Here is a 24378-nt window from a genome sequence, read left to right as displayed (position 1 = left end):
ATCTGTTTGGCACGCCCAGCCAATCCCAGGATTTAACTTCCAATCCCTTCCAATAGCATCCAATCCCTTCCAATCCGACCGGCCAAACGGGCCCTCAGCGATGGAGCGGAAGCGAGGCTTTTCAAGCCCTGCATAGGCCGTATTGGATATGCATACCAAAAGGAAAAAAACAAAGCTGAAGACTCTACAAACCCACACTTACAACAAAACCATGGCCCATGCATGCAACATCCAGGTTGTCCATTAGTTAGGCCCCACCTCCTACATATCCTGGCCCAACATCAGGGCTGTCCACTCGCGTGTGAAAAATGAATGGTTAAAATAATTGGTCAACAGTCTACATCCAACAAGTTGTGAACCGATAAGCTGCCATATACTTGGCAGGGCCTCCCTGATGAATGGCTTAGCTCTTGCAGATTTCAAGCCCCCAACATTTCCCAAGTTTCTTTTACAGAACACAACAAAAAAAAAAGAATAAGAACAAGGGAGAAAAAAAGGAAGGGATACGACTACAAATGAATATATTTCCTCAGGGAAATCTAGCCTTGATGTGGCTGACAAACAACATCGATACAGTACACATGGTCATCTCTGCAACCCACAAATATTCGACTGCCAATCATCACAGGTGAAGAGAAAATATCTCCCGGAAGGTCCATATTCGTAAATTTCTGTACGATTGGACCTGCTGCAGCTTCTACCTGTTGATCTCTCTTTTTTACAGCATTTGGGTCTATTCTAAGAACATGTATGCTTCCTGAAGAGCTGCAAATGCAGGCCAACCTGGAATGGAACTGAAGGCCTAAGAACACATCATTCCAAGAAAAAAATTGACCTACCATGCAAGCCAATTCTGGAATCATTTACCTGTCTGATGGATGGGAGGGATCGGATATCAATTGAGTGTTTTCATCGATATAAGCAGATGAAGTAATTGGGTCTCCAACTTCATATTCCCACAGTAAGCCTCCTCCCTCCTGAAATAAAAGATTATCAGTTTTCTTTTATTGATTTTTTAATACAAAGGACATGATGCTGCACATAAATTTATTGCAGAGACAGGAGATAAAGATGATCAAATTGCCAAATTAGGCACTGATTCAATCCATGCCAGGTTGGTTGGGTTGGTTTGTGATGAACAGTCATGGTTTGATCAACCAAACCTCCCAAAATGTATTAAAAAAAGGTGACATATATACAAGACCTTGAGTCCTCGAGCTTACCAATTCAAATGAGTAAACAGTGCCATTTCTGGAACACACCAACACCTGCGTGGGAATCAAAACAACACAACCGCAATGTATGTTTTCGTGAGATATTAGAAGCACTTGATGTTGAGTGCTTTGATTTGTTTACAAACAATATGCATTTCTTCTGTCCATGTGTTGAATCTGTAATCAAGAATGTGATTGGAATGAAAAGTGTATGCATTTTTTTTTCCCTTCGAAGAGGACAGTCATTGCTCGAAGACTTTTAACTGTTTGGGTGTATGCCAGACTGCTGACTGGGGCATTTGCACATCTGTGCATCCACATTTTGAGGAACTAGGGCTGTTTGGCATATCCTTGAGATGAGGACGGAGAGATGCTACAGACCAAGGTATTCAATAACAGTAAAGGTATCCATAACGTCCAGCCTTATGGTCATTATGATAGAGGCTGTAATGACCATTGCAGTCCTGTAAAAGTCAAAAAGAAAAAATTTAACAAAGAAAATTAATCAGGCTCATATTAGCCTGTCACGGACAATTTTTTTTTTCTTTTTTTCTTTTCTTTTTTTTAGAATGGGCATTACAGGCCGGTATTGCACTGTTACCATTACGTAATGGCCGTAACGTAACCATTTTTTGATATCATGCTACAGACACTCCCATCTGCAAAAAGCACCCCAAACTGAGATTGAAATTGACGTCCTGGAGTTTCTTCTTTTTCATTGCATTCCCATTCTCTGTGGTGGGGGGGCTTTCCCATCTGCATTTTGTTAACCCAAACTGTCCCTAAGATAAGCCAAAATGCAAGCCCTTATTTGCATTGACTATAGCCTATTGAAAGTTTAGCTGGTTGTGAGTTACAATAAAACATACAGCAGTGATGCGGTGACTACACAATATAAATGATAGAACTGTAAGCGAAGATATCTACAAATATCATATAAACAAAGAAAACAAAGGAGTGGAAAGGTGTGTAGGAGTATAGGCAACCACTAAGGGAATTGGAATGGGAAAGCTAAGGGATGCTAACCCAGCTTACCTATGCGCGCGGACACACACACACACACACACACACACAAAAGCAGAAGAAGAAGAAGAAGAAGAAAAGCAGGAGGGATGCCCAGAAGATGCGCATAAACAGAATGATGTTGTCAAGTTAACATTCATAACAAAGAGGACGTGTTGTGGGAAATATGAAGAAGAACAAGAAAAAGAAGTCATGGCAACATGGCTTTAGCAACTAACAAGTCTGTTTGCTAAGCTTGGCCTCAAAAGAAGGATGTTCTCAGATCATGTGGCCCTTTATTTGAAGAAACATACCTGCCTTCAGGTGATCTCATATGAGTCAAACTTCCTAGTACAAAGGCTAAGATGTCGGCAAACAGTTCCCGGCTTAGATCTCTTTGTATTTGTACAAACCAACCACAGACTTTCTTATGCAAGTGCAGTTGAGAGTTTTGGAACTTAGAACAAATGATGCCTAGTCACCTACTCAAATAAAAAAAGCATACCTGGGAAGGAAGTACAGACGAAATGCAAGCTCCAGCAAATATCGGACCCCCTGTAATTGCCTGAAATGAAGTTGAAATCAAACCATCAAATAATGGATGAGGGACTGGAAGAGTAAATTGCATACGATCGCATGATTGGTGGTGCAACACATCCAGAAATGTGTGTGGACAGGGAATGTGTGTGGACAGGGATCACCAAACATGGTGCATATGACCAAATTCTCAAATCGATAAAACAAGACTCTGGGAGAGCACTAGGAGCATGAAAATTAGACCACTTATGAAATACAGATTTTCCATGTTTCCCTTCTTCTTTTTTTTCTTTGAAAGGCGGTGATTTTATTATATGAGGCCAAAGCCTGAAAGAATACAAAAGATCAAAACATAAAAAAGGAAAAAGAGAAAAATACAACCCTACAGCTTTAAAAAGCCTTCGCCCATTCCTTTACATGCATTTTAGCCCCCTTAAAAACATCCACTGCCCAACTACTTTGATTTCAAAAACACCTACTGTTCCTTTCTTCCCATAAAAACCAAATGCCAGCCATTAAAGATATCTGCCAGTTTGCCTTGTCTTCTTTACCAAACCTGCCCCCATGCCAAGCCCGAAAAAATTATACAACAGAACCTGGAAAGACCCAATAAACACTGAAGTCCCGAAGAAACTATTCCACACTTGATTAGCAAACGAACAGTGGATGAACAGATGATCAACCGACTCTTTATTTTGCTTATGCAACAAACATACATTTGTCAACACCATCCCTCTCCTCCGAAGATTATCGACAGTTAATACTTTTTTCCTTCCTACTAACCAAGCCAAAACGACCACCTTCGGGGGAGTCTTGTAGTGCCACACACGCTGTATGACTATTTTGACTAGTTGGGCCACTCATTTTGCTTATGCATCAAACATACATTTGTCAACACCACCTGTCTCCTCCGAAGATTGTCGACAGTTAATACCTTTTTCTTTCCTACCAACCAAGCCAAAAAACGAGCACCTTCGGGGGAGCCTTGTAGTGCCACACATTTCACACACATGCATGCACACGCACAAGCACACACAAGGTAAAATAGCAAATATGACCAGAAGTCTCCATGACATCCAAACAGTAAAAAAAAAAAAAATTATACCTTCCAGATGATGGAGCCACTTGAGTTCAATGCCATGACATGTCCATCCACCAAGCAACAAATAACTGCATAATCAGCAAAAATCAGTATGCCAATAGCTTATTCAACATCCCATTTATAGAATAGTTGTGGGAAATTTTCTTATTCAGACAAAATAAATTACAAAGAAGCATCCTAATGTGTCTTGAGTGATATGCTTGTTAAAAAAGAATCCTGCTGATTTAAGAGAGTGACTTTAGAATTTCTTTTCAGAGGAACTCTCCGAGTGGCTTGATACAGCCAGTCAGTCTCACTGAGAATGACCATAGATTTATACAAGGAAACAAATGTGCACAAACTGAAAATTTTAATATAGTAAACAAATGAAATATATGAGTACCATCTCCATTCTGAGGATTGATAGAAAGAGATCCAAAAATGGGTGCTCCCGACTCATACAGCCATAGAGTGCCGAATGGACATGCCTGCTTTATTTGAAACATTTAGGGAAGTGATTATTACATCAATACATCTTTCCCTTGAAAAAGGAAACAAACGAAAAAAATCAATATAGACACTTTTGATATTTTTTACACTACAACACATATAAGTGATGCCGGAAGGGTAATCAAAAATAAAATTCCAATTTTGGGTCTCAAACTTCTAAGTCTAAAGGAGGAGTTTCAAATTTCTGTGTAGAAACTGGTTTAAAGGTTATAAGGGAATTGGGAATAAGAATAACTAGAAGCAAAGGTTAGGGTTGTAGACTGTAGATGTCAGTTTAAAGGATTGAATGGGTTTTGGCTAAGAACTAAAAATGAGGATTTATAAAATTAAGGGAATCGGAACAATGGTTGGATGAGGATGTATGCATGTAAATCAGAAGGAAAATAAAGATAGAGAAAGAAATAAGGCAAGGGGATAATTACAGGTTGATACATGGAACCTGTGAAAAGGGTAAGGAGACACACCTTACCTAGACTTGACAGACATTTGCTTTATTAAAAATTATTACTAAAACTGAAATGACATGGCTGGTATTTAAAGACATGAATAGCTTCCAATGCAAGTTGTAGAAAACTTAACTTCTAAGAAAAGTCTATGGCAACTGTCTAATGGAAACTAACTTTCTTTTTTGTAAACTATTGAGTAATTAACAGCTTTAACCAGTCAAACACAACATTGACTAGAATGTTTGACTAGACTTGACAGGACCTTGACTGTACTCTTTGGCTGGTCAACAGTGTCAAATAGTAAAACTGAAATTGAAAACTGTAACTGGATCAACAGTCAGTCTTTTGAATATAGGTTCTTCAGGATCTTCTTTTTAAGTGTATACTTTCCCTGAAGTGTTTAGATTTGCATCAATAAGACTACCAAACCAAAGATTTATTTAGAGAGAGAGAGAGAGAGAGAGAAACTCAGCTTGAGTCACCACTAATCACAACCATTGCTGATTTGGGACTGAGTTACATAAGCAAGTGACTCACCAAGTTTTTAAGAATTATGGTTTGAGACCCCACTAGCTCAAGCAAGCTCATTGGAGACATGGCAAAACACTCCAAAAGTTAAAAGCCAGCAATACACTACCGCATTTTTTGTAGTCATAGAGAACAAATTCACAAAATTATTGATACTACAGAAGTGATGCCAATAAAACCCCCCCTTTACCCGAGATCTGACTCCATATATTACTAAGCTTATTTCCTAGCCATTGGTCCACCCTTGATGAAACTGGGTTAAAAATACGCAACCTTTGAAATGAAGAGGATTATATAATCTCAGGCTCTGTTAGAAGAAAACAGTAATAAAAGAGAAATAAAGATGACAGTGGGACTGTCCATCAAACAACATTTATATAATAAGATTTCCAGACAAGACTCTATGAAGAAGCTTGTATATTGAAGAGGCTAAAGACGAGAGAAAATTATTCGTGACTAAGTTCGATTGATTTTGTGCACATTGCACCTGTTTAGATGGTGCAAAACATCCCTCTTCATTTGCATTATTCGTGACTAAGTTCACTATGTTAGAAAATTAACAAATCTTGCGAAAACTACCCTATTGCTTAGTACAGCTAAATTAAAGAAGAATACAGGCCTATAAAGTAGCTTCAGAATATGCATGATTTTGAACCATAAACATGGACAGAAAATGAACCTAAAATATGCCTCAATGGATTCACTGGTTATCTCGATAAAAGAAAGCGAACCAAACACTGACAACCCATCATATGGTACAACCCATTTTATGCCTTCTGAACTATTGTTTCCGCTTTGCCCCTCAAAACTGAAAATTTTTCAAGGGAAAAATGCTGGTAAAAATGGGTAATGAGTTAGGCAATCAGTTATCTAGAAGAAATTAAAATACATCTATCTGGTGCTAGAAACACTTTAATTCTATGGTGTTAATTAAAATCGCATTCAAGCTCAGGAAAAAGAGAAGAAATAATTTATGAAATTAATTAAAATCGCATTCAAGCTCAGGAAAAAGAGAAGAAAAACAACCAACCTTACCAAGATTTAGACTTCAAACTTACTAGTGTTATCTTTAAGATATTGTCATACCTCTATTGATATAGCCGTCACACGCCCACTGGTAGATGCCACATAAAGCACGTTATGTACCTAGAGAAACAAATAACTGTTGTTATTTCTAAGTTCAGCAATGTAAAACAGAACTGATCCTTCTCCATAACCAGGAGAGCTGTAGTAATTTCACAACCAGAAAATGACCATTCACATACACTGATACACGTTAAATAAAGATGCAGTGTCCTGGTAAGGATGCTGATGGCTAAATTCAATCCTAATTGTTGAATTCCAGCAGAAACGAGCCTACTTTCAACACTATCATCCTAGCTTAAGATTTACCACTATGATCTCCAAAACTCCCTCAGATCGGAGTGAGGTGCATAATCCCATTCCCATCTATCCACATGAATGAGGTGCATAACCCAGTCCTCTTCTAGTCATCTCATTACCATCTATCCACATGAATGAGGTGCATAACCCATTCATGTCATTACCATCTATCCACATGAACGACGTGCATCTTCTTCTTCTTCTTCTTTGGAAGCCCCCGGGACTTGAAGTAAATGTGGAGCTCTAAGGTCACACCTCATCAGAAACCCCCTGAAACTGGAGATCATAACCTCCTAGCTGGGATAATATGAAAACTACCTCATCTCCCATTAAATGCAAGATCCTCCATGCTATCAGATGAATAGTAGATCACATGATGACATTTTAAAATCACCTTCCACCTCCAGGCTTTGTTGAAAAAAAAAACATTCCTACCACCTCCCTGGAAATTGTCATTTTGATGTCACCTTTAATGTCTATAAGAGCCCCCCCCCCCTCCAAAGGAAGCTCCTAGGTTCCTCAAGAAAGAACCCTCAAAGTTTAATTCCAAAAGCCATAAAATGGCCTCTCCACTTCTCTTTTTATTAAAAATACAATTGTTGTTTTCTTCTTCCATACAGTGTTTTGACATCTACACCAGACCAGCCCATTGGACTGGTTTGGACTAGGATTTTGTCAGTTCTCCATGTACTTGGAACTGACTACAACCCACCCTGGTCGGATGGGTTTTTCCGGTCCAAATGCTGAACTGTCCAACCCAAACGATAGACCTAATCATTTTTTAATATTTTAAAATATTAAAATCTTATTTTTTTTAACATTTGACCGAGCTTTGCAGGGCCTACCTTGATGTTTGAGTTCCATCCAAACTGGCGTCCATCATATGCGCCCCCACATTTTACACCTTGATTCCAAAATTCAGCCTGATCCATAACTTAGGTGGACCACACCAAAGGAAAAAATAAGGGACTATGAAGAGTGGATGCCCGCCATAGAAACGTCCAAATGGAACGTAGGGTTCACATTTGCCATCCAACCCATTAATCAGGTGAGACCAACAAGATGAAGGGACACCAAAACTCAGGTGGGCCACACCACATGAATAAATAGGTTTTAGAAGTGATTGTACACTACACCCTGCGGTGTCCCACCTGACCCTTTTTATAGGGACATGAGAATGAGAACCAGATTCACGGTTTGGAATTCCCATACGCATCACGGATGGGCTTCTCACAGCTTGAATGTGTGGTAATTAACATACATTTGAATGTATATCATCATTCCCCTTACTTTTTTGGGAATCAGAGTCATAACAACTCTAACAGGCCTTTAATAAAGTTTTCCATTAACCTTCAAAACAAAAACAAGAAAAAAAAAAAAAAAAACAACTCTTAAACTCTAGGAGTTTGCATTACATAAAATACGTAGGGTGTGATGGATATTCACAGGCACTTAGAAATTGCATTCGCTGAATACAAGTAATTCAAACTAAATACCATCCAGATTATGATCTCCAGTTTAGATGTATCATATGCCAAATTACACTTATTTGGTCATCTAACTATCAGATTGCCAGACATTTATTGGATGGTTGAAAATGAAGTATTATTCAGTGGTCCTATTTCAACAAACAAGTGCCCATAAATCAAAGGTTAGTATTTTTTAACCAATCCGAATTTGCGACTGGGGCTTAATGACAGTGGGGTCCATAGTTTAGTCAGGTTAATTTGAGTTAATAAATTCCACGTGTGCAATTTCTGAGGCCTGAGTATCAAACATCATACATTGCCAAGGTATCAAATGATTCCCCTCGGATTAGCAAACCTCAATAGGTTTTTGAAGGTTTGATACTTTAGGAGAGTGTGATGGATAATACACAAACACTGAGGCATACAAGTAATTCAGACTAAACAGTCCAAACAATGGTCTCCAGTTTAGATGTATCATGAACAAAAAAATTACACTTATTTGGTCATCTGACTATCAGATTGGTGGACTTCTATTGGAAGGCTGAAAATAAACTATATTCAATGGTCCTATTTCAACAAACAAGTGTCCATAAATCAGAGGTTAGAATTGTTCAACCAATCTAATTTTGGGACTGTGAATAAGAGAGAGTGAGATCCACAATTTAGTCTGTTTAATTTGAGTTAATATGTGGAGTGTACAATTTCCGAGTGCCTGTGTATCCAGCATTATACATTGCCAGACTCCCCTTGAATTAGTAACCTTGATGTCACTGGCTGACCCTGGCTGACCCAGCTACATGGATAGTTGGACCGGTTTGGACCAGATCACCCAAAAAACGAGTTGACCTCCAGTTCGGTTTTTAAAATGATGCTTCCAAATTGACATAAAATTGCGAAAGGTAACATCAGCAAAAGAATCACCCTCCGACTTTCCAAAACCTCAGTTAAGTTACCTTGAAACACCTAGGAAATCCCAAAGAACCTTAAGAAGTAGCCCTAAATCATGCTTGCTATCAGAAAATGTCTATGTGCCCCATTAGCAAGATAGTACTTAGAGATTAGCCACTTCCCTTGCAATGCACATCCAATGACAATTATACCCACTTCCACCACAAGAATTCCCAACAAGTATCTAGAAAGAGCAGAGCCCTAGCCTTTGGTATCATGGAGACTTTTATTCCAAGGGCTAATGTATTACATTCATCTTTATCGTTTCCAAAAACTCGCCTCTTGAGCACCTGACAAGCTGTCAGGATAACAAACGAAGATTTGCAAAGTGTTCGACTAATAGATGTTATCAGCCAATACTATCCATATTGCAGGTCATCGATACAAAATAGGGATAGTATCATAAAAATTACCATATAAACAATATTATTGCCAATACATGCAGATGTACAGATATATTGTGATATTCATCACGATATTCTGGTGAGGTCACATTACAAGAAAACTTGATATCGCAAATCGTGATCAATATCAGTGATACACTATTTGGCGGAAACTTAAAAATCCAAAAAAGAAAAAGAAATAAATAAATTTAAAAAAGAAAACCACTTTTTCCTAAAATTTTAGGAGGGATTCTATTTCCTGTGTGTTTTAGCAACTCCACTCAAGTTATTTCACAACGAAACACGAATTTTCTTGTATTGGATGACATTTCGATGATATTATCCCACTCAAGTTATTTCACAACGAAACACAAATTTTCTTGTATTGGATGACATTTCGATGATATTGATATCGCAAATCGTGATCAATATCAGTGATACACTATTTAGCGGAAACTTAAAAATCCAAAAAAGAAAAAGAAATAAACAAATTTAAAAAAGAAAATCACTTTTTCCTAAAATTTTAGGAGGGATTCTATTTCCTGTGTGTTTTAGCAACTCCACTCATCACAACGAAACACAAATTTTCTTGTATTGGATGAGATTTCGATGATATTTTACAACCCACCCCCCCCCCCCCAAAAAGTAATTTCTGCTTCCCAAAGTTTCCCCAATATTTACCTCAAATTGTGATACATTGATGCAACATAGTGATATTTGCAGATGTTTCCATGATATTTTTGTATACGAGAGTGCAGTACGTAGTGTGAAACTGATACTTTGAACATTGGATTTGCAATGTCTCTGAAAGAACTGCAATAAATAACTAAATGAACTTGTAAAATATGAAACCAATGAATAACAGGAAACAAATCCAAGGACTTCTAGTGGGAGGGATATCTCCAACAGCCTATCTATGGTGCTACAGTGCTCCTTTGAAAGTGGCAGGTTTTGGATGGCTAGTGGGGAGGAATAAAGTGCTAATGATCAACAATCTTTGCAAGAGGAAGATGGTTCTTCCAAACGTATGCCTGATGTGTTTCAGAGATGCAGAATCTGTGGATCACCCGTTTATTCATTGCTCTTTTGCAAGGGAAGTGTGGGATCATTTTCTTTAGTCTTTCAGGGTCCTATGGGTGTTTCCAAGGTCAATAGAGGAATTTCTCATCTCTTGGCATGGCAGGGGGATGGGAAAATCCAGGGAAAAGAGGTGGAGATTAAGCCTGTTAGCGATTCTATGGGCCATATGGTGGGAAAGAAATGAGCGTTGTTTCAGTAACAAAAAGAGAGGAGCATCAGAAGTTATCAAAAGGGCATTTCTTAATGTAGAAGAATGGGTATAAGGGTAGATTCAAGCTTTCTTTTCAGTTTGGTTCAGAGTGTTTGTTCATAGTTTCAGCTGTTTTTGGTACATATGTATTCTTTGGCTGCAGCCTTTTTTTATATATAAATGAAGTATCATCATGTTTCAAAAAAAATCCAAGAGCTTCTATATCAATGAAACCTGCAACAAGAGTGATCAATTCCCAATGAGAGAATGCTAAGCCCGCAGGATATTATTCAAGTGCTTGGTGATTTAGAAAATTCTATTCCAAGGTTTGTGAATCACTAAAGACTCGTGAAGCAACAAATTGAAAAGATGGAGAAGATTAAATGCAAGGATCCACCAAAATAATGCTAGATGGTTAAACTGAAACGCCGGAGATGGCAAGAGGAAAGCGAGTTAAAGTAGGAGCAAGAGAAAAATTATTAGTTTTGGTACGATTAGTATACACAGTAAGAATTTGACAGGCAGAATGCACATAAGCAGAGTAATCAACAATTAAAGACTTTCCCCATTCTTTCACGAATATCTAACAATAGAACAACTCGAGCAAAACTTTCAAAAAGTATTTACAGAACACACCTTATCAATTATAGGTGATCCATAAATGCTCCCGCCACATGAGACCTTGTAAACACAGCAATGTTTTCTGTAGTCCAAAGCATACAGATTGTGATCATGTGACCCACACCTGTAGATTTTTGGAAAGATGGAATAAATTTAGGCCATATGGTTATCAAAGTATAAGTACCATGAATTAAACAGTCACAGAATATGGTATCTTGTCACGAATGAAGTAGAAAACAGAGGCCAAATCAACAAATTACCAATTCCTAGAAGCAGATTACTTGTTGGATCAATTTTCTATTCAAGAAATTACACCACACCAAGAATGTTACTTGAACAGGGATCAAAAGTTGGTTTCTATAAGCTCCAGCAGTGTATTTCCTTGAAATGACCAATTATACATCTAGATGATTGAAATTCTTTTACAGTTAGTGCAGAAATCAATTTCAAGTTCTCAGGATTTTGAAAATAACTAAAAGGAATCTATAGTTCTGCACTAGTGTAAAACTAAAAAAAATTTACAGATTCTTGATTCAACTGATCTGAACCGTTCAAAATGAACTACCCGTAAGGTGGGTGTTTGGCAACAGATTTGAACGATGTTGAGTTGAGTAACAAACTTCCCAGAATATTACAAAAACAAAAACAAAGCTCCTTATCTTCTCCAAAACTAAGTTTTGAAGAATAGAGAGCACATTAAAGTTTAATTATTTCCAACTAGGGTGGCTGTATTTTGAGTTTGGTTGGCAGGCACTGGGAATTACATAAAAGAATGATAGTATTTAAAAATTCATCAGCTACTCTAACATTACCAAGAAATTTCCTAAAATTGACCAATTCCAAGGTGCTGGCAACATGATTCTATAACAGGTGAAGCATATTTCCCAAGCTTGGTTTGCAAAGTCAGAACCCAAGACAAGTCTCAGACAAGAGTGGGCATCGCCCCATAAGTAACTGGCATGTCAAATCTATACTATTTGAAAACTCAATGGGATGACTAAGAACTCACCTGAGTGAAGTCAAATGAGATCCAAACCTAGTCATTTTACTCAGTACCAGTAGTAGTATTACCTGCTGGTCTTGAATATAATGCAACAAGGAGAGATTTGGTAACCTATCTTTGTAGGGACAGCTAAAAGGAAGAAAATAAACAGCTTCTTCTTGAGTACGACTGTACAAATTTCTACAAAAATGTGCTTTCCTGTTCCAAGGAACAAGCTAAAAGAATATCCCAATATGCCATCTTCATTAATGCGCATGCAAAATAAGTTCAAAGAATTCCTAGAATATTACCAGATCATATGTCTGTATTTGTCCACAACTGGCTGTGATTTAACCTTCAAAGGAAGAACAGCAAGATAAAGTAAATGTACAGTGGCATATAGGATGAAGAATGGGAAAAAAATATATATGGTGGAATGGATAGTGATTAAGAGGAGATGTGGTATAATGACCAAAACCACCAACTCATGAGCTGAAAAAGAGGGCGACATATGAGGAAAAAATGGAAACTTAACATGTCATTAATGTCTTGCCAGATGCTGACAGCCTATCAACAATATTTATCATATTGGATCCCCAAAGATTTTCTAACCTTATTATAGCTACAAAGAGTACCCAAAATTCTATTCAACTCCAAGGAAGCAGCTCCAGGAAAATAACAAATAAAAAATAGCTGCCGCTGCAGTTTATTGACTTGCAAAGATGGGAACGAGACCTCCTAACAGTTCAACTAAACTTTTTTTAGGGAATTTTACAAAACAAAACTGCCTACTTCATATACCTTTTTCAATAAGCTCCCTAATTAATTTAAGTAACTATCATTGTAGCACCTTTAAGGTATTCCGTAACGATAACGGTGGCTGTAACAGCCACCACCATTACCTTTACGATAGAAGTGTAACGGCTATTAGTCTCTTTTTTCTTTTTCTTTTTTTGCAGACGTAGGGTGTCCCTGCCCCTATTCAGAGGAGACTATTCCCTGCGGATACACGCAATCACCCACAACCACATACATTGGGTAATGCCGAGGAGTCTCTTTTTTATTTTATTTTAAAAAAAAAAAAACCAAAAAACTTATATCGACCTTGTAATGGACCGTTACAGGGCCGTTACAACCTTTACAGGGGTCGTAACGGGCCGATATGGGGGTTGTAACAGCTTTTACGGGCCATTTTTTCCATAACGGTCGTTATAGCCTTTACAACCCCATAATGTGTAACGGTTGCCACCATTATGTAATGGCCTTTACGACACACCATGAGCGCCTTCCATTAATGGAAGTTGGGGTCGGTCGTGCGAGCAAAGGGATTCGGAGACTAGGGCAGGCCCCATCGTGATGTTTATGTGAAATCCACCCCAATCACTAGGTGTGTCACCTGATGTTAGGCCCAGGGATTAAAAATCAGCCCCGTCCACGATCTATGTGGACATGATTAGAAATAGCGTACAGGGCCACACTCACCCTCCAAACTATTTCCCTTGGTGTGGCCAACCTGAATCATGGCTGGGCTTGTTTTATGGAACCCAGACCTAAAGTTTGGTGTTACATCTAATGGTTGGAGTGGATTTCATATAATCATCACAGTGGGCCCAGTAAAAATCAAGGGTGGTTGTCTCTCTCCCAACCTTTTCCTTTTGGTGTGGCCCACATGAATTACATAGCAGCATGATTTTTTAGCCCTGGGTGTAACATGGGATTACTTATCTAATGGTTGAGTGGGTCTCACATACATTACAGTGGGCCCCGCCAAAAATCAAGGGTGGGAATCCCATAAAATTCCCTTAATATATCAGCGGAAATCTGGGAACAATTGGGAGAGAGACGGCCAACCTTTATTTTTTAAGGGGCCCACAGTTTTGTGTATATTAAATCCACTCCCATCATTCGATGGGTAATCCCATGTTATGCCCAGGACCAAAAAATCAGGCTGACTTGTGATTTAGGTGGTCCACACCAAAGGAAACAGTTGGGAGAGAGACATCCACTGTTGATTTTTACAAGGTCGCCATGATGATCATATGAAATCCACTCCAACCATTAAATACTACACCAAAATTTAGGCTTGGGACCCAAAAATCAGACCTGTCCTTGATTCAGGTGGGCCACACCAAGGGAAACAATTTGGAGGGTGAGTGTTACCCTATACACTATTTCCAATCATGTGGACCACCTAAATCACAGATGGGGCTGATTTTTTTTGGCCCTAGGCCTAACATGGGATGAAACACCTAGTGGTCAAAGTGGATTTTACATCAACATCATGGCGGGGCTCACCCAAGCCGCCAGCCCCTTAGCTTGCACAACGAACCCTAACCTTCGTTAAGAAATCTAACAGAAGGTACTCCAATGATAATTACTTAAATTAATGGGGTAGTTTATTGAAAACCATTTTGTAAAAGGTACCGGAATGTAAATTCTATATTAAATAGCTATCACTTTTTTTTATCAACATGAATGGAACCTCGGTCAACACAATTCATTTCAATATTGACTGAAAGTTCAGTGCTCTTCACACTCTCATATCATGCGTAACATTCAACCTATGAAATGGACAGAAGATCATCCAAACAAATTTTATACATTAGTTTCTTGGGAAGAGATTCAAGGGTATTCTAATCATCCAAAAGGACATTTTTTCTAATTTCATTTAGGGTCATTTTATAGATTGGTATTTTGGAGGTTCAGACAGCATAGTCTAGCGATGGTTGTAGGTTCTGCTTCTTTAATTTTAGTGATAGCTAGACAAATCAACAGGAGAAATTATATATATGATACTCACTCCTCACAAATTATAAGCTACACCTCCAGTGAGCCATGGCCCAAAAAAAAAAAAAAAAAAAAACAACAATCAGTTTGGATGATCTTAGAAGTTAAATAACTACTTGATATGGCACGTGCAATGCACATGAAGAGAGATGAATTCGTTTGCAAGACGTAGGATGGGGGAGGGGAAGCGGTTGTAAAAAAGACAAGCTGGTTTGCAAGACATGGAATGAGGAAGGAGGATCAGTTGTAGAAAGGTCTCTTTGATGGGTTTGCGACAATATACCACAACATATTGCTATTTTTATGCCAGAATTGAAGCTGCCCTTTATATGATGAGTATCATGGAGGATGGAGGATAAAGTTTTCAACTATTTCCATATAAAGATAACGGGACTGCAGATGCCAAAGAATTTGATTTCAAACTGGTGTATATTAAATAAGAAACAGTCCAACAAAAATGCAACAAATTAACAAACATCAACCGTAAAGCTTTCAATTTGAAAGATGTGTTTTAGTTGTGATCTGCATGCACTTGAGAGAAACCCAGAGAAGAACTCTAGCCCATAAAGGTTGATAAGTCCATGGAAATACATATTACCAAGTTAGCTAGAATAAGAACTTAATCTAACCAAAGCACAGATGAAAAGTGCAAGGCATGTGCCAGGATAATCATACCTCACCCCCTGTCTGGAAAGACCAAGAGACTTCACCAGTCTTAAAATCAAGAAAATAGATATTTCCCTGGTAACATCCAACTACAACCTACAGAGAGAAAAATTTTAATTACCCTAAGAACATCCTCCCAGAGCTAAGAAAACATGGTATACAATATATGGCTCTCATTTGAACATGATTCTTGGTATAGCATCATCCATAAAATAATAATCAGACCTGAGAAAAATCACCAGTAATAGCTGCTGAACATTCAATACGACCTTCCAACTTGACCTTCCATCGAACCAAACCACTTAATCAACCAAATGAAAATCAATAAAAACCCAGTTAGCAAAAGCTCAGATATATGTTCACAATGGTTCAATTCTAATAATCTTTCAAATGAAAAAAAAAAAAAAAAAACGGTTTCACTTTACTGGAAGAAGATGGTGGTTGTTCTCCCCTATTCCTAACACATTATTACATGAATAACAGGATTGGCTATTCAAACATCACAAAATGCCTCATACCTTAGAGCATTGACGCAGAGAAACATGTGTGAATGAGATCCAATCAATAAACAGACTTCACCATCCTTCAAAACCACCAATGGCGACGCATCAACGCATGAATTCAGAGGAACTTTCCATAACTCTTGCATAAAACCCTTTCCATTTCTTGAAATTTCAACTGATAGGCATGATTGATGTACATTATTCCTCTCCAGCTCCAATTCATGCATAACCTTGTTACAGCGGCTGAATGAAACCGCCATAGGTAAACAAAAACTTGCAATCCAACCTTTACTGTTTGAAGTTTTACATACTTTTGAATTTGTCTCTGAAGATTTAAAACTAATAGGAGAATAATTTTTCCCCGTAGAAAGCTTTATCAGTTGATCTTTATCAAGTTGTTTTGCAAAATTAAGCACCTGTTCTCCAACAGCTGCTTCTGTTGGCCTTCCAAGCAACTGGTTGCTGTATACATCATTGTTCATCGCGTCAAAAGAATGCAACATACCCTTGTGCGCTTTCAACCGTATTCCCAGATCAGAACCGATGTCAGACATATTCTTATATGAGCTTTCACTATCCAGTAGAAATTTTAAAAGCAGAGATGGGGTGGGATGGATATAAAGTGATCTCATATCAATCCCTAACTTATGGGCAACTTGTGCAGCCACAACTGAATTGCCACCCATCGCAAAGAAATCATCATGATCTGTGACTTCTTCAACCATCAACATATCACAAAAAACCTGTCAAAGAAAAACAATATACAATGACATATCATGTAAAAGAAGAAAAGAGTTGAGAGGGATGCCCACCCTTGATTCTTGTAGAGGACCACTGTGTTGTGTCCATGTCATCCAATCCATGGAAATCAAACATCTGCCCTGGATAATGGCACACACGCACATGCGCGCGCACATGCACACACGCGTGAGCACACACACGCACATATGTAAAATATATTTAAAAAAAATACGCCATTCTGAAACTTGCATGGGCCCAGCACACATCAATGGTGGGTGTTCCCCTCCAAACTGTTCCTGTTCATGCGCCCCACCAGAGTCATGGATTGGCATGATTTTTGGGCCCAGGGCCAAACAAGGGATGATGGTCGGTGTGGATGTCATGAACACATCACAGTGGGGCCCACACAACTCATTTGCACTATTATTATAGGGAAAACATGTGCACTAGCTCATGACCCTTGATAAAATTTAAGCTATTTTGGACAAAAAAAAAAATAGAGAATGATGTTCAAATAAGTATCTTCTCTACTTCATTACTCAAACATGATATCATTGTAAGTGCCATGGTAAACGAACATTAAGATCTTAAATTGCAGTAAATATTAACAGACCACAACCAGTGAGCTTCGGTTACAACTTAGCTAGTAAAGCAATAGCAACAAGTGAACAGTAAGTTTAAAGTGTTAACCTCTTTAATAACTTGCAGAGTGTCATCGTCACATTGGTTGCTATCAGTTTCGTCTCTGATCCGCTTTGAGGCAAATGTTGTCCTTGTCAGTGATGAATAATCAATTTTCCCAGAGGAAGACATCGGCAATGATTCCACACAGAAATAATGGCTGGGAATCATCGTTGGCGGTAGCTTTCTGACCAACCAACTTTTAATGGACAAGCTAAATTCTTTACTTGCATGCTTTACATCAACATGGTGAAATTGTTCATCCTTTCTTTTCAATACAAGGTAAACTCCAAAATAAGCAAAGTCCCCTTGACCTTTATGGAATGTTACAGCAGCAGCATCCACATCAGGATGTTCCCTCAGCACATCCTCAATCTCCTCCAAAGCAATACGCTGCCCATTTACTTTTACCATCCGGTCTTTTCTGCCCAAGAAAACAAAATCGCCACTTTGTAGCTGTCTAGCAAAATCGCCAGTCCTAAAATATAGTTGAGATTCATTGCTCATGATAAGATCATGAGAATGTTCACTGTCTTGGAACAACCTTACATAATCCATAGACATATTGGTAGGATCAGATAAGTAACCTATAGACAAACAGGACCCTCCAACATATATTTCACCTTCATCAGGAGTGTCCGATTCTCCAACAAGCACTATGTCACAGTTAGAAATAGGGACCCCAATTGGCACGCTGGTGAGTACCTCTGTCTCTAAAATCATTGGCAGATTTTTACAATCAAAATATGTACAGTCACCAGATACCTGAAATTACAAAGACCGGATTAAGGTCATGTTATAAAATCCATTAACATCGCAAAATACTTGAATCTGCCAAAATGTAGAAAATGCATTGCTGCATCAGGAGGTCATTAACACTATTTTAAAAAATGAAAATAAATAAATAAATAAGAGAGTGGATCCTTGGAGGAGGTGGGGAGAAAATTAAGGTGGAGGCAATGGGATGGGCATCTCAATGGGAAGCAGTGGATATTTGTAACCTTTTATCTTTTTTTGAAATGCAATTCACTTGGGGTTGTATTCTTTCCCACTTAGCTTATGCTTTGGTGGGCTTTCCTTATGAATTTTCATAACTCTTCAAAAAAAAAAAAAAAAAAAATCAGGGTAACGAAACCTAAATTACTATCCTTGAGGCATTTGCCCAACCTCCAAATTAAAAATCTAGGCAATGGGACCAAAATTCCAATCATGCGCCTAAATGCCTATGCCTGATGTCTCAACTCTCAAGTGCTTACCCAGATGGTGCATCTGTTTTGAAACAATCAAATGTTAAACCAGAAGAAAGTCCTATGTGCTGTTATATTACTACAAACAAAAAATGGGAAACAAACCTGAAAAGGAATGTTTGCTGACCTCTGTACTTCCATACAAATTTAAGATAGCAGCTTTTGGCAATAGCTTGTGAAGAACATTCCACAAAGATATAGTTAGAACCTCTCCACTGAAAACTAAGACTTGCAAGGTCTCCTGAATCTTCCTTCCATTTGGGCTTTGCATAGCAGGAAGAATTGCCCTCATAAGTGACGGAACAACAGTCACCCTTGAAACATAATAAGCCTGGAAAACCACAAGAACAATTTCATCATTTGGCAACACAGATGAGAAATTCCCTTGTTCAATATATGTGCAAGGGAAAGGGTGAAAAAAAGTGGCAACAAATAACACAATGTGTAGTTAATGGGAGTCTTTGTCACAGTCGCTTCTCTGAGTTTAATTTCGTAACCAAAGCAAACTAGGATACTTCCGTGAGCAAAAGATTTGTGGGCCTAATAAGGAAAGTAATATTACTCATCCATGAACCATGTTTCAATTTCTCTACTGCTAAGTCATATTGAGGTACAAATACTCTAGATTTTATGATCAGCTTGCTTGAGCTTTCCACGGGTCATGAAGAACACTAATACCCATCTTCAGTTTCCGATGGATGTGAATTGCTTGTAACCATGGGTTGCATGGGATAAGGGGATTCCAGTAACCCTTGACATGGCCCAACAAAAAAGCGCCGCGTGTGGCTGTCAGATGTAGGGCCAACAGTGAAAAGGGCAAAATCATCATTCCACACTAAAGAATCTTTGCTTTTCACCACAAGGTCGCATTTGACAAGCATACCCGACGCTTTTTCATTGGACCACCTCAGGGGTTATAGGAATCCCTTGTAACCCCCGGTTACAACAAATTCAGTCTGTTTTGGACAAGGGCATGTTAGTAATTGTTTTCTTAATCAATTTTTGGAAATTGCATATATCATTGAAGTTAACTGTGGAATATTAAATCATCACAAATGGAATAAAGCATGATAAAGTAGCATTGTGGAACAAGATTCATGTAGCCAACACCAATTAATTGGGATAAGGCTTAGATGTTGATGATGATGAAATGAAGTATTAAAACAACCAAACTGATCAAATGACAACATAATGGCTATGTTTTATAACGTATTCTATCCATGCTCTACAATGTGGTTGTTCTGAATAATTCATGATAGTGCACACTCATGACTTTCATCTAAAGAAAATGATATACGTTTTTAAACTGTCTAGTTTAAACTTAGGTGAGGAAGTATCAAGTAGACGGATAATATGATAAATCTTCCTGTGCGCAGATTGGAACCCACATCTAGGTCACAAGAAGAGCCATATGTAGAAAAGTCTGGAAATATACAATCACAATGGGAGAACAACATTAATCCGAAAACAATATAGCAAATGTACCTTAAGGAAATCCAACAAGCAAAATGGATTTTCCTTCAACTCATGGAAAGGAGGTATTATAAGCGGAGTACAAGTAAGAATAGCAGTAAGAAACTCCTGTAGATGATCAATAAAGCTGATTGATGTCTTGAACAGTAAAATGTCCACTTCATGTAATGGAAACAAAGCTTGCATCCACAACAAGCGATTCAGAAGACCTAAAAGATACAAGTGAATTAGTTGAGGTAATGTAGTTGATCAGATGAGAATTGGATGTTTCAGAAAAGAAAAGGAAAAGAAACTAGAGAGCAGATATAGCATAACATCAGACCCTAATCTTAAAGTGGAACTTCATTTGTAATGGTGAATCACATGACATGATGTTAATCCAAAAGGATGTTAACAAAGATAAGCATTTGTAGGCATAATAAGAGGCATTCAAGGGAACCTATATGGTGGTTTAAAGACTAGATATTCATAACAAGAATCAGGCCATGAGTTTAAATATTCAAGTGGAAACAAGGGATTAAATTTAATGCAGGACCGATGCATGAACCATCTATCATGTGAGATCAAGTAGCAAAATTAAGATAATTAACAAAAAAAACACAAACCTTAACATAATCATCATAGATATCATGAAAACCAAAAGAACATCATACATAATCCTAGCCTAAGTTACCAACATCGTCATATAAGATCATTAAATAAAAGGAAACTAAGATCTAATGGGTGTAGGGACACCCAATTAGCATAGGGTATAGTCTATCTCAAAGTAGAAGACCTAATATACCCTGTGGTGAAATTAGAGTTAAAAAAGATTGAGAAATATAGGAATAAATTAGGTGAATTGGTTAAGGGAATTTGGGGAAAAGATAAGTGGGTTTTGATTTAAGGGTGATGGAAAACCAAAATGGGCAAGGATTCACACGTGTGGCCGTATGGTCACACGTGTGGCATGGGATGGATAGGTTTCAGGTCGGTTAGGGTTTAGAGGGTAGATAGGTAAGGGAAAGAGAAGTTTAGGAGAAGATAAGGGCTTAAGATGGAAGAGTTTAAGAACTTGAAGAAAATACATTGATGGAGGGAAGAGATATGATGATGAGGGAATAGATGGAGACCTTGCACCTCCGTGTGAACATGGAAGAAGAATAAGAAAAAAGCAAAATCCTGTTTTTTTCTTTTTCACAAAACCTAATAAGCGGAGAGAGTCACACGCCCACCCTCTTTTTATAGCTTCACCAAGTTTCACTAATTACAAAAAACACCTTGTCTTATAAAATTTTAATAAAAATGGCCCTAGTCTAAAGAGAATCAGCTAAATCACTCATAAAGGTGTCCAAACATAAAATAATCAAAACCAAACCCTAAAAGATGATAGAATCTAAAAAATTGATGTGGACGATCCACGATTAATGGCCCAATTATGTGATCCATACGATCCAACGACCCGATCGTCACGTCCCTCCAATCCAACGGTCTAGATTACTCCATATAGCAGCCCATATGCATCTTCCCAGTGTGGGGTCTTTCAGATGCTCGTACATGCACATGGGGTCTTCAGCACGATCACAAGTACTCACCTAGCCACAAGGAAATCGGTGCAGCCCGCCTCCCCCTCTAATACGTGCGCAAAGGTGTATGCGAAGTGATGTCCTCATCATATTTAGAACAAAGGCAGAAGGTTTATCAAAATGGTGAAAATCCAACATAAGCACAAATAAGCGTAAATATTGCCAGTCTTAAACATGGAAAACATATCGCAAGCACATACTGCAGCTAATATTACCACCCAAGACATGGTTGTGTTATCCAAATGATAATTGATGTACCTTTCTCAGTACCGCAGACACCCTTGGGCTTTCCTGTTGATCCAGATGTGTACATCAAATAACAAAACCTTCGTGGATTTCTGCTTTCACAGGGCCAAACTAAATCAGGATGACCAAAACTCCCCTTAAGATTCCCTTTCATAGATACGGATAAAACTGAAGAACGTCCCTGGTTTACCAGCCAATCATCATTTCTAAGCTGGTGACTGTCGCTGAAAGATGTGCATTTGATGATAATATGGATCTTCGAAGACGAAATAATGGATAGTATCCTGTCTTTTGGCCAGAAGGGGTCTAGAGGTAAGAATGCCGCCCCACATCTCAGAACTGAAAGAATGGAAACTATGTATTCTGCAGAAGGGGCAATAAATATTCCCACTATTTGTGGAGTGGCCTTATTGGAAGCAGCCGAATCTGAGTCAACCATTGTGGATGACTCCAAATTTCGATCGCTTGCTGTCTTCTTCCCATGAAACAAACCTGTGATGAAGGTGACATTTACAAAATGAGTTTCTTTTGAGTATGCCCAAACAAAGAAGTACAGAGAAAACATACAGCACTCAGGCAAACAAACTGGCGTGTTGTGTGTGTGTGTGTGTGTGCAGACAGTGACAATACAGGTTTGCCCAAGCCTCCAGTGACCTGGGATGTTCATCTTATCATGATAGGTTCATGCCCCAGCAGTCTCCCACTGAGTTCTTTTTTCTCGACTAACGTGGGATGTTGGATAAACCCATTTCAAGCTAACAGGTCAGACAATTATGATTGACTGATGGAGCTTTTTTGCTTGGCATGCCTATTCATAGTAAAAAGCTCGCCAGATGAACGGTCTAAGATATCAAAAGGTGAGCCCCACCTGTACAGTTCATGTGGCAAGCATAAAACTGCTGTTTTGCTCGGACAGGCACCTGTTCTGTTAAAAATGAAAACACACAAGAACAGTAGACGGAAACCAAAATCTTAACCTTCTGGTCTTATCAAATGAGGATCGTCACCGCCGTCCAGGACACGACTGATTCGGAAGCTCAGAGAATTGACGGCTGACGAGATGTCCGCGTATGTGAAGAATTCGTCCCCGGAATACAGTGGGGGAGAAGAAGATTCCCGGTAGCGATTGAGGAGCTCTTCGGCATCAAAGTCGAGATAGTCGGCCTTGGCGTGCGATTCTCTGAAAACCCGAGCACCACCAGAGGCATGGACGATTGCGATTCTTCTAGGGTTTCTGGAAGCTTCTTTGAAGAAGGCGTGGGAGATGCAGCAGGGAATTTCGCCCCTCTCTCTCTCTCCTTTTCTGTCAGACATCTGCCTGTGCTTGAGAAAGTAGCTCTGGTGGAAACGGAATGTATTCGTTAGAACCGTTATAAACGTTTGGGTGGGGGGAGAGGGTGGGAATTGGAAATGCATCCTTCACGATTTATTTTTAGAGGTTTTGACATACAGAACCTTCCCTTCTCACCCAGTGACAAGTAAAACCCTCTTTTATGGTAATTCGCAAAAAACACCTTCAGTTTTCCAAATGCCGCTGCGTTTTGGAGAGAAACTAACTGAAGTTAGGTCTGCAAAACATTTTTGACAATATTACTTTCCTTTCAAATTTTCAAACATCATGTCTAAACAGTAAGAAACAAAAATACATCAAAGCTGTGATAATTATTTTTTAATATATACACGGGACCCAAATTCCCATAGGTTCCATTTTGACAGCTCCTTTAGATATGAAGTGGATAATGGAAAAACTCTTACATTGATTATCTAGCTTGTACATGAGAATTAAGTATGATTTTAGGCTAGTGATATTTTGGGGGGTGTTCGGATCATAGGTTAATTAATTTAAGTTCCTTGTGCCTAAAGTAGTTTATATTGATTTTTACTTATTGAGTTGAAGTGATTGAGTAATTTTAGAAAGAAAAAAAAAATTTGCTTATAGTTAATCTTAAACCAAACTAACTTATCTCGAATAAGTTACATATCTACTGATGCAAGTATAAAAAGTATTTCATTTGGTGGTATCCAAGCCGGCCCTTTTGAAATTTGATATTTATTTGCCATATCTTTTCATTATGTATGTTCCATCATAGAAAAT

At 38.4% G+C, this 24378-nt stretch overlaps 1 protein-coding gene across 13 annotated transcripts; it reads right to left on the bottom strand.

The window, feature by feature from the left end:
- Positions 1-300: 300 nt before the first annotated feature.
- LOC131247982 (putative acyl-activating enzyme 19) lies at positions 301-23649 on the bottom strand. Of its 13 annotated transcripts, XM_058248001.1 has the most exons (18): positions 23261-23649; positions 22296-22775; positions 20485-20681; positions 19127-19330; positions 18340-18517; positions 17762-18171; positions 16346-17073; positions 16053-16128; positions 15837-15923; positions 12686-12729; positions 11408-11516; positions 6405-6464; positions 4238-4325; positions 3859-3923; positions 2722-2781; positions 1224-1268; positions 868-977; positions 301-783 (listed from the first exon to the last, which is right to left on the bottom strand). In XM_058248001.1, the coding sequence occupies exons 1-18, from the start codon at positions 23595-23597 to the stop codon at positions 540-542; spliced, it is 3522 nt and encodes a 1173-aa protein (XP_058103984.1). In that variant the 5' UTR covers positions 23598-23649; the 3' UTR covers positions 301-539. The 13 variants fall into 13 exon arrangements, 9 of the variants coding, with proteins under 9 accessions (XP_058103984.1, XP_058103980.1, XP_058103981.1 ...); XM_058247997.1 differs by having other exon boundaries at positions 17762-18517; XM_058247998.1 differs by having other exon boundaries at positions 4238-4322; positions 17762-18517.
- Positions 23650-24378: the final 729 nt, after the last annotated feature.

Source organism: Magnolia sinica, chromosome 6 (genome assembly GCF_029962835.1).
Source record: "Magnolia sinica isolate HGM2019 chromosome 6, MsV1, whole genome shotgun sequence".
Classification (NCBI taxonomy): domain Eukaryota; kingdom Viridiplantae; phylum Streptophyta; class Magnoliopsida; order Magnoliales; family Magnoliaceae; genus Magnolia; species Magnolia sinica.
Note: the sequence above shows the minus strand (reverse complement) of the source record. Positions and strands in the feature narration are given on the sequence as shown.